At 46.3% G+C, this 13,575-nt stretch overlaps 2 protein-coding genes across 6 annotated transcripts in view; one reads left to right on the plus strand and one right to left on the minus strand.

Moving 5' to 3' along the window:
• Positions 1–4,190, plus strand: part of FRMD5 (FERM domain containing 5) — a 141,768-nt gene extending 137,578 nt beyond the window's left edge. For 3 of the 5 annotated variants that reach the window (XM_029575860.1, XM_029575861.1, XM_029575862.1), the window contains one exon: positions 835–3,036. In XM_029575860.1, the coding sequence (XP_029431720.1) occupies positions 835–1,406 (572 nt within the window). In that variant the 3' untranslated portion in view covers positions 1,407–3,036. Of the gene's footprint in view, positions 1–834 lie in introns of all 5 variants that reach the window. The other 2 variants (XM_029575859.1, XM_029575863.1) reach the window with 2 other exon arrangements.
• A 187-nt stretch (positions 4,191–4,377) lies between these two features.
• The window catches only part of WDR76 (WD repeat domain 76), a 54,951-nt gene continuing 45,753 nt past the window's right edge, over positions 4,378–13,575 (minus strand). Inside the window, exons 11-12 of the mRNA XM_029575864.1 lie at positions 12,951–13,001; positions 4,378–6,479 (exon numbers count right to left, since the gene is read on the minus strand). Coding sequence (XP_029431724.1) covers positions 6,224–6,479; positions 12,951–13,001 — 307 coding nt within the window. The 3' untranslated portion in view covers positions 4,378–6,223. The remainder of the gene's footprint in view (positions 6,480–12,950; positions 13,002–13,575) is intronic.

The raw sequence follows: 13,575 nt of genomic DNA on the forward strand, positions 1-13,575 counted from the left end.
AATATTTTTGGGATGTGTTTAAAAGAGGTAGATTGATTATATTTAGTGTATTTTGAGTGTTTTGTTTCATATTATATTATTTTAGTTTTGTATGAACACACAATGCACAGTAATTGCTTATATATCATTTCTGTGTTTTGACTCTATGTTTTGTATTTGCTTCTTATGATCTTCTATCCATAGAACAGAAGCCCACCTTGGTAAAGCTACCCTTTTATTATATGAATTCCTGCTGGCTCTCCAGCCCTTTCCTTACTGAACAGAAATATTTGTTCTGCTTTTGCAAGGCGAGAGCGCAGGTTTAAATATAGACTGGAACCTGACAGGGAGATCAGGAACAGCGACACATGAATAGCTGAGCTGGCAGCAGAATTGTGAAGGTACCATAGAGGGCAAAACGAAGAGGCTTTTACAAGAGCCGAGACGGAAAAGAAAGGCCGTATGAAGGGGAGATGTTATGAATGTTATAGTTAGTAATGGAGAGTTAGATAGAGCCACCTGAACAGTGACCTCAAGGCTCCCGAGAATGGTGGCCAGAAACCCACCTTGCAGTGAGGAATAGGAGCAGAGGCAGAGAAACAGGACACAGGAGTGAAGACAATTATTTTATTTATTTGTGTTTCCGCAACTTCCAAATATTTGACCAATTAGGAGAGTGTGCCAGCACTCATGGATCATGCAGACTTTATAATGTTTTGAATAATCCTACAGTAGTAATGTCCAGGGAGATTTGGTTTAGATTTTGCAAGCAGCTTTTTTTTTTTTTTTTTTTACCTGCTCTGGTGATTCACTTCTGGGTTTGAACTATAGCTGTTTCTCTTCTTTCTACCCTAGGTCTGGAGTCCTTGCGGGACAGCGCTCACTCCACCCCTGTCCGCTCTACTTCTCACAACGATGCCTTTCTGCCCCGTGCATGTGCTGGAATGACGGAGGGCAGTGTGGAAGACTGTCCCATTGCAGATGAAATATACAGTCCTTCAGAAAGTGTGCTTCCCACACCAGTAGCAGAGCAGAGCCCAGAGCTGCTCCTAGGGAGACAGATCAATGGCCACCCCTGCAGCATTGAGGAGGAGAACGAGTTGGAAGCCAGCACCCCAATAGCAGCAGCAGCAGGGGATGTGGGGGTTGAGCCCCGTGCTCTGTGCCTATGCACTACCACAGAAACACAACAGGTGAACAAGTTTGTTTTGAGTGTTGCTCGTCTGCTGCTCGTCACCCTGGGGCTCCTCTTAGTCCTGCTTCTGCTCCTCATTATCCTCACCGAGTCAGATCTGGATGTGGCATTTCTGCGAGATATCCGGCAGACGCCCGAGTTTGAACAGTTCCATTATCAGTACTTTTGTCCTCTCAGACGCTGGTTTGCCTGTAAGCTTCGCTTCCTGCTGGGCCTGGTCATCGATTCCTGAAAGCGAGCGCCTTGCTCCCTTTTCCCCCTGCTGTGTAGTCCATGCAAAAACTTTATGAACTCTTCTGCCTTGGGAGGAGAAGGGGAAAGGCTTCAAAGCAGGCAAGGGAGTGAAGGAATAGGGAAAAGAAATGCAACATGTTTCTCTTTTTCATCTTGCTTTGGGTCCCAGACTCATTGAATCTTGCTAGTGCTTTCTTTCCTAAGATCTCAGAGGAAAGGTGGCAGTAGTTTGAGTGCTAGATAGAGTGGTGGGGTTACTGATGTAGATTGAGGGTGTAGAAGGGGCTCTCCTCATGGTGCTGCTGTGCTCTCTGCAGTCTATGAACCTCTGGAACTAACGCCATACTAGCAATGTCACGTGCTAACCATGCATTCGTGTGTCGTCACCGGTTCAGGGTCTGTCACTTGGAAAGGATAAATGGCTGAGGTTGCACATACTGCTGTTCCCAGCCTGTGCCCACCAGCTTCAGAAGCCGCTTGCTGTCAAACCTTGACGGGAATATTAGCTTTCTCATGCCCACCTTTCACAAGTGACTTCTTTTTCTTGATATGCGCATCTCTGGGTATGCGCATCTCTGGGTATGCGCATCTCTGGGTATGCGCATCTCTGGATATGCGCATCTCTGGGTATGCGCATCTCTGGGTATGCGCATCTCTGGGTATGCGCATCTCTGGGTATGCGCATCTCTGGGTATGCGCATCTCTGCATTGGGCACTACATTTAGTTAGGGGAGGTAGTTGTGCTATGCAGATACTAAACAGCAGCACTAGGTCGTTGCTGGAGATTGTTTGGCTGTTAACACTGGAGCAGAAGGTTACAGAACAGGACGTTTGTGCACTTCTGTTTATAAATTAGTTGATAAAAACTAACAGGCCAAACAGTGTCTGTCCTTTGTATCTTTGAGATAGGGATGGGACAGAGGTCAGCAACCCCTGGAAGGACAGGAATAGCGTGTGGGTCCTCTCCACCCCACGCTGCTTGCAGAAATGTGCAAGAGTGCTTGCAAACATTTTGCCTCAGAATTTTTCTTTACTTAATTTTGTACAAGAGACTGTTTCAATGTATATTTTAACAAAAAAAAAATGCTATTTTGTTATTAATACTTATGAAGACTTTTTTTTCTTTTTTTTTTTAACACTGGGCATAGTTTGATGTAAATTGCTGCAAATTCTTTTTAGAATAAAAGAGGGAGAGAGAAAAGTTATGGTAGGATGGAGCTGCTGTCAGCCTTTGCAAGGTGAGAGTGCATGATTCAAAGACTCAGCAACAGACTTTTCAAAGTAAACTCTTCCTCCCTCGCTAAGGGTGAGAGGATGGAACTGAAGAAGAGGTAGCCTATTGCTACCTTTAGATCTAACCTTCCTGCACGGTGGTAACCGGTACAGAGCGGCAGTTACCACCCAGCAAACTCGCTGGATGCACCACGTGGGTCTTCATCTGCTGTCAGTTACTGTGTTCTGCAGTATTTAAGAAATAGCTCTGCTTCAACCCAGTTTGCAAATCGTTTTGAAATTCTTTAACGTGCTACTTTTGGATTTAGTAATGAATGCAGCGGTGGTGACTGCTACCTTCACTTGCTGCAGCTGGTAGAGTTTGCAAATGGTATCTACTTACAAATAATGTGATGGTATAATGTCATAATGGGAGTTTGGCTGTCAGTGCTATTAGAGCTCTGGAAATCCTGCCGCAGCTTCACTGTGGCTCTTCTGCATGGAGCCATGAGCCTGCCATGGGTCCTGTGTATGATGCCTTGTGCCTGCTATGATGAGAGCAGTCTAGTTCTAGCTGTTAGTGCCCTTGGAATGATTTATAAGCACCCTATTAAATAGATAAAAAGTGAAAACCATCTCTTAGAACAGCTTCTGACCATAGCATCTCCTCTCATAAGCAAATAATGTAAACCCTGAAGAATACTGCTCAAACCTGCAAATCAATGCCCATCCTCTTTCCTGACTGATAACACTGTGCCAGCAGCAGGCTCCTGCTGTAGTCTTCCTCTAGGCACTGGTGTGGTTGAAGCATCAGCTGTTCGCTGTTTGTGCTGATCTTTACCCCAGGGCAGAAACAGAACCTGAAAGATCTGATCTACCGCATGAGGTGGGGGACCCTGGTTATCAGGCTTTTCTAAAGGTGACCGATCTTTTGCTACCACAGGTTCTGGGGCAGGGATACGGCTGGTCCAGCCTCCACGCTGACTGCATCACTGGTAGCCTGTAATTGCAAAGCACAGTTGGGTCCTGTTTAGATTAATTTCCTACCCTTTATAAGTTGAGAAACAGTATAGACAGTTAACTTGAGGCACTGCACCCTGGACAAGCTGGCCTTGCTTTTTATTGTAGACGTAAACATTTCTCCTCAGTCTCCACTTGTGCTCACACATTGTTGGATGTTCTTGTAGCCTCAGACTAGCTGTACACATTTTCAAATTTCATAGGATTAGCAAAATAAAGGTCCAAGTTAGTAAGCAAGAGAATTATACTTTTACATGTCAACTTCCTTCCTTAGTCAATTCGTCTTTTTATGAGAGCTTTTTAAAGACTTATGGCACTGAAATAATCACAGAGACCTCTACTAAAGTTGCAGCACAGGGCAAGAACCCCTCAAATGTGAATTTCTTAGTTTTCATAAAACTCGACAAATTATTCATGTGCCAAATGCATCAACTCCTTTTGCTTTACAAAAACAATGTCCCATTTTCTACATTACAACTATGTACTTGGTAAAAAAAAAACAACCTCGCTACCATGAAAAGTATTTTTAGATTTCAATAAATATTTAACTATCATAACAAAACTGGAGGCACTGTCATCATTTGCAAATCTGAGCTCTTTATAATAGGTAGAAACTGAAAAACAAGCACAGCCAGAACCAAAGCACTCATGGCCCAGCAGCTGCGATGGGATCAGTGCTGACAAAAGGGGTAAGAGCTCTCAAACGTTACCTACACAATGGAGTGAGACATCATACCTGTGTTTTGTTAATCTTTATTTCCAGGAACATGAACAAAATTAGCAAACTGGACTGAAGAAGGAAAACCAACAAGGAGCTGGGAGAAAGTTACCTTTATTAGGGGCAGCACTGGGGTCTGCATCTTTCTTCTAAGAGGGTAGGTAGGGGGCTGGCAGCAGCTGTCATGAGCATTGGGAAGGTAAGAGCTGCCAGAGGCACAGGTGCTGTATTGCACAAAATACCCAACACAAGCAGCAGGCACTTCCTAACAAATCGGTTTGAAGGCAAGTGGCACTTGTGTTGAGAATTTTCCAGGGGAGAACTAAGGAAGGTTCTTTTCCACACTGGGGTCACCCCCCCCTCCCCCCCACCAGGTGGGTTTTCAGGATAGCCTCACTAAAGATACATGAGAAATCTGCATGCAGTTGCAGCAGTATATGCAAATGTACCTCATGCATATTCATTATGGAGATCCTGCAAACCCATCTGGCTCAGGGTCCCTCAGGACAAGTTTGGGAATCACTAGGGTAGACTAGGATGATCTTGTATGCTACACTTACTAAACAAATATGGACTGTACCCTAACAGCAATCACCCTCGCTGCGGGGACCATGCCAGCCTTCCTTCCCACAAACACCATTACACAGAAAGGGAAGAGGGCAGGGGCACTAGGCACTCACCTACAGCACCACAATCCCACCAGCATGAGGCCCAGCGGAGGAGAGCCAATATTTCCAAAGAAGGGAGCAGTGTACTGGAGCTACTGCCAATAGGTAGGTTGGGGAGGCTACATGACCCAAGGCTGCCCTAGAGTGAAACCCTTCTGTCAAACATCATCATGTGAGGACTACGAATCCTCTCCTCCATACCAGGTTACCTCTTCCCTGGCTTTCAGCCTCTTTTAATAGATTACGAAAGCTCTGTCCTCTGCTCTTGGAAATAGAGCCTAGGAGGCCTTTCATAAGTCATAGTTACAAGAGAATGAATGCAACTAAGATTCCTTCCGAAAATGACAGAAGTTCAAGACAGCGCAGACTGCACAAGCTGCTTCCAATGAAATATCCACTCTGCCTCCATTGTATGCAAATCAACTTCATGCATAATCATTACTGATATCCTGAAAACCTGATTTTCAGCCTTCGAGGACCAGACCTGCCCACCCCCAGTATAGGGAACACTCCTGCAAATGTCTCCAACCCCCCTCCCTTATGTCAAGATCATTTTCCAAGTCACAGTAGGAAAGTAGGCAAGTTGCTACACCCACACGCCACCTCTACTAGAAACAGGTTCACACGTCTCAGAAATGCATTTCAAACTAGAATAAAAGCAGGGATTCACAAGTCAGTTTCCTGTGTAAAACTAAACCAGGCACACTGGAAGAAAAATGAACATTTTCATTCCTAGACTCTACAAACCTCACAAGGGGTGCTCCCACTGAGACACCCTAAAGCAGTTTTCATGTGTTTCCTGATCCCCAAATATAGAAATCAGCAGCCTCAAACTCGGCTCTTTGCCTCCACCACTGACCAGCAGTTAGATAAGAAGCGGCAAAAGCCCCAAGACTACTATGGAAGGTGGCCATACCTTCCCCCAGCTTGCCAAACTGCTGTTAAACATTACTAGAGCCAGCTTCACTCTCTAAGCTTCGGCCATGAACTTCAGACATGAGTGCTGTGTGTGGCACACTACTGTGGTCATTATGGACAGCGTTTGTAAAATGAGAAAACGCTGCAGCATTTTTGCTTCATTGCTGTGACAGCTCCACCAGGAAGGAGCTCATCTTACTAGACACATTCCCAGATACAAACAGAAGCTTCAGCAGCAAAGCTTTGCTAGCACTGGGAGTCCGTATGTACTTGATTCTGCTAATTCATAAACAGGTGGACCCGCCCACTGGAGTTAGCACCAGCCAACAGGTTCCTGGTGGGATGCATAGCATTAATGGAGCAGACAGAACACAGGTACTCCGCATCGTAGAAGGCATGAATGAGCTGCCCACTCTCATGGAAAACTTCGATCCGGCGGGGATGGGCCATGCTGCCCACCACAAAACAATCTTCCTGCTTGGGGTCCCACATGGCCTGAAAGCGGGTGAGCCAGCGGCCTGTGTTGTTGTTATGGCTGTATAGAAAAGATTAGAGAAACAAGGAGTAAGATTGAGGGGGTGGTAGTACCATAATTCAGTTTAGAGCTGCTGAGTAACACAGGCCAGATAGCTCACAAGCAAATCAAGCTTCAGCTCCATTTGTCTTACTCTCAACCTATCAAGGATACTTTCTTACTGTCCTTGAAGGAACAACTATTTTGCATGGAGTTGCCCCAATGCCTCACAAGCTGTCCGAGCAGCGGTGGAAGCTTAGATGTCTACATCGTAGAGCTCTGGCCAACAACTCACTATTTAAATTATTGAATAATGTTCCTTGCAGTTTATTTATTTATTTAAAAGCTTTTATATACCGATGAACGTTGGGAACATCGCATCGGTTCACATTAAACAAAAATGTAGCTAAACGAGCTTTACAGAGAAAGAAGGAAGAAAGCAGATAATACTGATAAACGGCAAGCAAATGTCACCTAATAAAGCGTAAAGGAGTGGTGAGCAATTTACAAGCTATGTGGAGTCAAAGAATAACGATATACAGGTAGAATGTCTAATTGCATAGCTAATTAAATACAGGTAGAATAAGTAAGAGGACTGAGGGAGAATGCTCGTCTGACGAGGCAGGGTTTCAGATTCTGCTTAAATTTTTTTGGGCAAAGTTCCTGCCGCAGGAAGGGAGGGAGTTTGTTCCATAGGACGGCTCCAGCTAAAGATATTGCCCGAGCTTTAGTGGATTCAAATTCAGATTCTCTAGGCGAGGGGATGCTAAGAGCAGCTCTGGTCTCTTCGGTGCTCCGTGAACCAGTGCAGGTTTTGGTTGTGGAGAGCTTTGTGGATGAGGGAGAGAGTTTTGTGTTATCCTTTCAGGTAACCAATGCAGGGGTGATGTGGTCACTTTTGTGTGTGCATTAGTGAGGATGAGTGCAGCAGCATTTTGGAGTAATTGTAGAGGCAATAGTGTACTTCTGGGTAAACCTAGTAGCAAGGCGTTGCAGTAGTTAATTTTGGATAGAATAAATGCTTGTAAGATGGTGCGAAAGTCACCGCGGTGCAGTAGGGGTTTAATTTTTTTGAGGGAGTGAAGTTTGAAATAAGAGGCTCTGAGGGTGTTGCTGATGTGGTTATGAATAGTGATGCCAAGACTGCAAACCCGTTGGTTGTAGGCACTGGTGGATTGGGGGATGCAGCCTAGCTGTAGGGAGGGGGGGTGTGATGTACAATAGCTCAGTTTTGGCTGTGTTGAGTGCCACAGTCGGGAGTGTTAATAACCGATAATGTGGAATTCCAGGTCTCAGTAGCTCTTTGGAGCGGGTCATTTACAGGTATAAGGATTTGCACATCATCAGCGTAAATGAAGTGCGGGAGGCCTAGATTGGATAGAAGGTTGCAGAGAGGAAGGAGGCAGATGTTGAACAGAGTGGAAGAAAGGAAGGAGCCTTGGGGAACACCTTGTGGCAGGGGGATAGTTTTGGAGGTGCAGTTGCCTATTTGTACACTGTACTGTCCGTCTTGCAGGTAGGATTGGAAGCATAAACATCACACACACCATTCCTATCTCACATACACATCACATATACACAGAAGCTCCATTCCTTTCTCACATACACACAGAAGCTCCATTCCTTCCTCACATACACACAGAAGCACCATTCCTTCCTCACACATACATCACATATACACAGAAGCACCATTCCTTCCTCACACATACATCACATATACACAGAAGCACCATTCCTATCTCACATACACATCACATATACACAGAAGCACCATTCCTATCTCACATACACATCACATATACACAGAAGCTCCATTCCTTTCTCACATACACACAGAAGCACCATTCCTTCCTCACATACACATCACACACACACAGAAGCACCATTCCTCTCTCACATACACATCACACACACACAGAAGCACCATTCCTCTCTCACATACACATCACACACACACAGAAGCACCATTCCTCTCTCACATACACATCACACACACACAGAAGCACCATTCCTCTCTCACATACACATCACACACACACAGAAGCACCATTCCTCTCTCACATACACATCACACACACACAGAAGCACCATTCCTCTCTCACATACACATCACACACACACAGAAGCACCATTCCTCTCTCACATACACATCACACACACACAGAAGCACCATTCCTCTCTCACATACACATCACACACACACAGAAGCACCATTCCTCTCTCACATACACATCACACACACACAGAAGCACCATTCCTCTCTCACATACACATCACACACACAGAAGCACCATTCCTCTCTCACATACACATCACACACACAGAAGCACCATTCCTCTCTCACATACACATCACACACACACAGAAGCACCATTCCTTTCTCACATACACATCACACACACACAGAAGCACCATTCCTCTCTCACATACACATCACACACACACAGAAGCACCATTCCTCTCTCACATACACATCACACACCCACAGAAGCACCATTCCTCTCTCACATACACATCACACACACACAGAAGCACCATTCCTTTCTCACATATACATCACACACACACAGAAGCACCATTCCTTTCTCACATACACATCACATATACACAGAAGCACCATTCCTCTCTCACATACACACACATACACAGAAGCACCATTCCTTTCTCACATACACATCACACATACACAGAAGCTCCATTCCTATCTCACATACACATCACACACACACAGAAGCACCATTCCATTCTCACATACACATCACATATACACAGAAGCACCATTCCTTTCTCACATACACACAGAAGCTCCATTCCATTCTCACACACACACAGAAGCACCATTCCTTCCTCACACATACATCACATATACACAGAAGCACCATTCCTATCTCACATACACACACACAAGCTCCATTCCTTTCTCACATACACATCACACACACACACAGAAGCACCATTCCTTTCTCACATACACATCACACACACACACAGAAGCACCATTCCTTTCTCACATACACATCACACACACACACAGAAGCACCATTCCTTTCTCACATACACATCACACACACACACAGAAGCACCATTCCTTTCTCACACACACACACACACACAGAAGCACCATTCCTTTCTCACACACACACACACACACAGAAGCACCATTCCTTTCTCACACACACACACACACACACAGAAGCACCATTCCTTTCTCACACACACACACACACACACACAGAAGCACCATTCCTTTCTCACACACACACACACACACACACACAGAAGCACCATTCCTTTCTCACACACACACACACACACACAGAAGCACCATTCCTTTCTCACACACACACACACACACACACACACACAGAAGCACCATTCCTTTCTCACATACACATCACACACACACACACACAGAAAGAAGATCTGCGCAGCCGGTCTAGCTGATCACGTGGCCGAAGAAAGGAAGATCGGCGCAGCCGGAGACCAGCCGCCGAGACTTAGGGGACGCTGCAGCAGGCAGCCAGCCCCCCACTCGCCCTGCCTAACCCCCAGTGCCACCCTCCCGATGCCCCTCTGGTGGTCCAGCAGAGGGCCCGGGAGCGATCTGCCGCTCCCGGGGCCTCGGCTGCCACTAACCAAAATGGCGCAGGTGGCCTTCAGCCCCTACCATGTGACAGGGGCTACCGGTGCCTTTGGTTGGCCCCCGTCACATGGTAGGGGCTAAGATCACCGGCGCCATTTTGCTTAGTGGCAGCCAAGGCCCCGGGAGCGGCAGATCACTCTCGGGGCCTCTGCTGGACCACCAGGGGGGCATCGGGAGGGTGGCCCTGGGGGAGAGTCAGGGAGAGTCAGGGGCTGCCTGCCTGCTGCACCCCCTAAGTCTCAGCGCCCTAGGCACAGGCCTAGCTCGCCTAGTGGTTCCTCCAGCCTGCCCTCATGTTCTTTGCTCCTCTCAAGGAAGTGGCACTATAGCCCCCCCTAACACTGCAAGCCCCTTACACAGCTACCCCGTCCCTTACACAGCTACCCCGTCCCTTACACAGCTACCCCGTCCCTTACACAGCTACCCCGTCCCTTACACAGCTACCCCGTCCCTTACACAGCTACCCGCTTGGCATAAGGATCGCAAGGGGTCGTGATGTAAGCATCTCCTATTGAACACACTCATTCTAACCCAGAGCTGTCTAATCCTACTTCAGATCCACTGCTCGGTGATGATTCTGGCTCACTCCTTGTTTTTTGTTTGTATTTTCATTCTGCTTTTTAATTGATAGGGATAAGTTAGAATTTTTTAGCTCAGGTGAGTTTTTAGTTACAGGCACTTGGACTACTTTTCTAATTATTGGAACCTCACTGTCGGGATTCCCTAATTCTAATGCATCATTAGTATCCTTTGAAGAAACCTCTCTCTGAACCATGCGCTGCTGAGCGACTGTCGGCTTTCCCCTTTGTTCTAGTTTAAAAGCTGCTCTATCTCCTTTTTAAAGGTTAGCGCCAGCAGTCTGGTTCCACCCTGGTTAAGGTGGAGCCCATCCCTTCGGAAGAGACTCCCCCTTCCCCAAAAGGTTCTCCAGTTCCTAACAAAACTGAATCCCTCTTCCTTGCACCATCGTCTCATCCACGCATTGAGACTCTGGAGCTCTGCCTGCCTCTGGGGACCTGCGCGTGGAACAGGGAGCATTTCAGAGAAAGCCACCCTGGAGGCTCTGGATTTAAGCTTTCTACCTAAGAGCCTAAATTTGGCTTCCAGAATAAGGGCTGGCACGTCAGCTTCCTAAGTAAAATAAAAGCACTCTATGCTACTACTATTTTTTATGCATGATTCATTTGCGTGCCATTAGTTTTCTGCACCCCATGGGGACCCAGTGTTTTAACGCCCGCTCAAAGAGCAACTCACTAAAATTTAAAGCCAATTTTAGCAGGGGTTTTAATACATTGGCTCTCCTGGTAGTAGAGAAGTAAAAGACAAAAACTTTTACTGATCACTCAAACAGCAAATAAAATACAGAACAGGTTTAACAAGGAAGGTTTCTTCAGACAAGAAGATCCCTACCTGCTTGGGAATTTCTCACTCTGTGTCCCTTTCAGCCTAAGTAGGAATCCAGCAACAACTCACACTGTGGCAGAGGTTATGTCTAGTTGCTTTTGCTGTAGTATTCAGTTTAAATCTTTAGAGGTCCATATTCAAATTGGAATTTATTTGCATAAATCTGGCCTTTAAAAATATACCAATATATTTGTGCAAAGTCACCCCTACAAAAGGAGTGAGACTGGTAGTATGAGGAGGGTGGTAGCAGCATGCGTGCAGACCCTGGTACACACAAATAGCAGGAGGAAAGCTGCAAGGTAATTTCCCCTGTGAATATCCTGGGAAAGTTAAATCAGTTCCTGTGAACATCTACATAACTTACCCCCTCACCAGCTACGGAGCTTTAAATATTTATAATTATCTGGTTACACGAGCAATGCCCACAGCCACCAACTCGTGCAACCCGCCCCACCTGGGAGTCACTGCTACAGCCATGCACCTCCCTCCTGGGAACCGCAAGGGCAGATTCTAGCTAAGCCAAGAAATAAAACTGATGCTTTGTCCTCTTTATTAGGTCAATTCTGAAAGCCATTTATAGCAGTAAAATGTCTGAAAAGCACTCTCTGAGTTTCACAAGGTGCCAATTTTAGCCACATCAGGAGGCAGTATTCTTGGGAGCTTGCTCGGGAGAAAACGACACTTCTAGATCACAGTTTAAATCTGTATTTCCATGAAAAGATAGTGAAAATGTACGTGGGCACTTTAAATCCACCACAAATTTCACAGCAAAAGGACCTCTTTGTGCTAATGCAGCCTAAGTCATCAGATAACAATCCTGTGTTCTGACCCTTGGACCATCGGCTAAAACCATGTTGCAGGTTATGCGACAGCTTTCAGGGGCTACCCAGAAACGCTTGTGAGGAAGCCAGGGTTACACGGGACTTGCACGGCCATCACTCCCCAGATGCAACCATTACATTCTGAAAGATGTTCTCTGTTCAAATCTAAAACTTTGAAAACAGCGAACATCTGAACTTGCCGGATGAGTCAAAACCTCAGCATCTAAACAAGGGTTGTGAGGCTGAGACAAAACAGCAAAGTAATTGATTGGCACTCGTAAGAAAAACCACTTCATACACATTTTCTACGAAACGAACTGGAAGGTGCACAGGATGCGTGTGGAATTGTTTAAACTCATAACTATGACATTTATTCTCCTAGCTATTGCTTAAACATGCCACTTGTTTATTTTACCAGTTAATATGTTTTATTGTAAAGCGCATTGCAGAATTAACGTTTTCTGTAAACCAAGGTGATGTGCCACACGTGCCGCGGTATATAAAAAAATCTTTAAATTTATTTATTTATTTCGGATTTTTATATACCGGCATTCGAGACCGCAGTCACATCATGCTGGTTCACATAAAACATAAATAAATAAACAAACAAATAAACAAACTTACTGCAAAGTAGTAAGAAGAGAAGCGATGGAGAGGCAGCTGGTGTCATACACCCTATAAATAATGAGAGAAAATGCAGATGAGAAACATATATTGGGGTAGATCTTAAAAAAATACGCGCGTATCTTATAAAATCCGGGGGTTGGCGCGCGCAAGGGGGTGCACATTTGTGCAACCTGCGCGCCCAGCGGCGCTGCCTGTTCCCTCCGAGGCCGCTCCGATTTCGGAGCGGCCTCGGAGGGAACTTTCCTTCGCCCTCCCCCCACCTTCCCCTCCCTTCCCCTACATAACCCCCCCCCCCCCCCTACCTTTGTGTACGCCGGCCGGCAGCCCCGCTCGTGTTCCGGTCCCGGGGGCTGGTCCAGAGGCCTCGACCACGCCCCCCGGCCCGCCCCCGAAATGCAGCGTTGTTTTGGGAACGCCCCTGACACGCCCCCTCCCGCCCCTTTTCGAAAGCCCCGGGACTTACGCGCGTCCCCGGGCTTTACGCGCGCCAGCGGCCTATGCAAAATAGGCGCGCAGGGCTTTTAAAATCCGCCCCATTGTGTTGAATGCTTCTGGCTATGGAAGCAGCTGTGTGAAAGATTCCTCCCTTTCCAGCCGGGTAGAGACTGTGCCTGCAGCCTCA

Source organism: Rhinatrema bivittatum, chromosome 13 (genome assembly GCF_901001135.1).
Source record: "Rhinatrema bivittatum chromosome 13, aRhiBiv1.1, whole genome shotgun sequence".
Lineage (NCBI taxonomy): Eukaryota > Metazoa > Chordata > Amphibia > Gymnophiona > Rhinatrematidae > Rhinatrema > Rhinatrema bivittatum.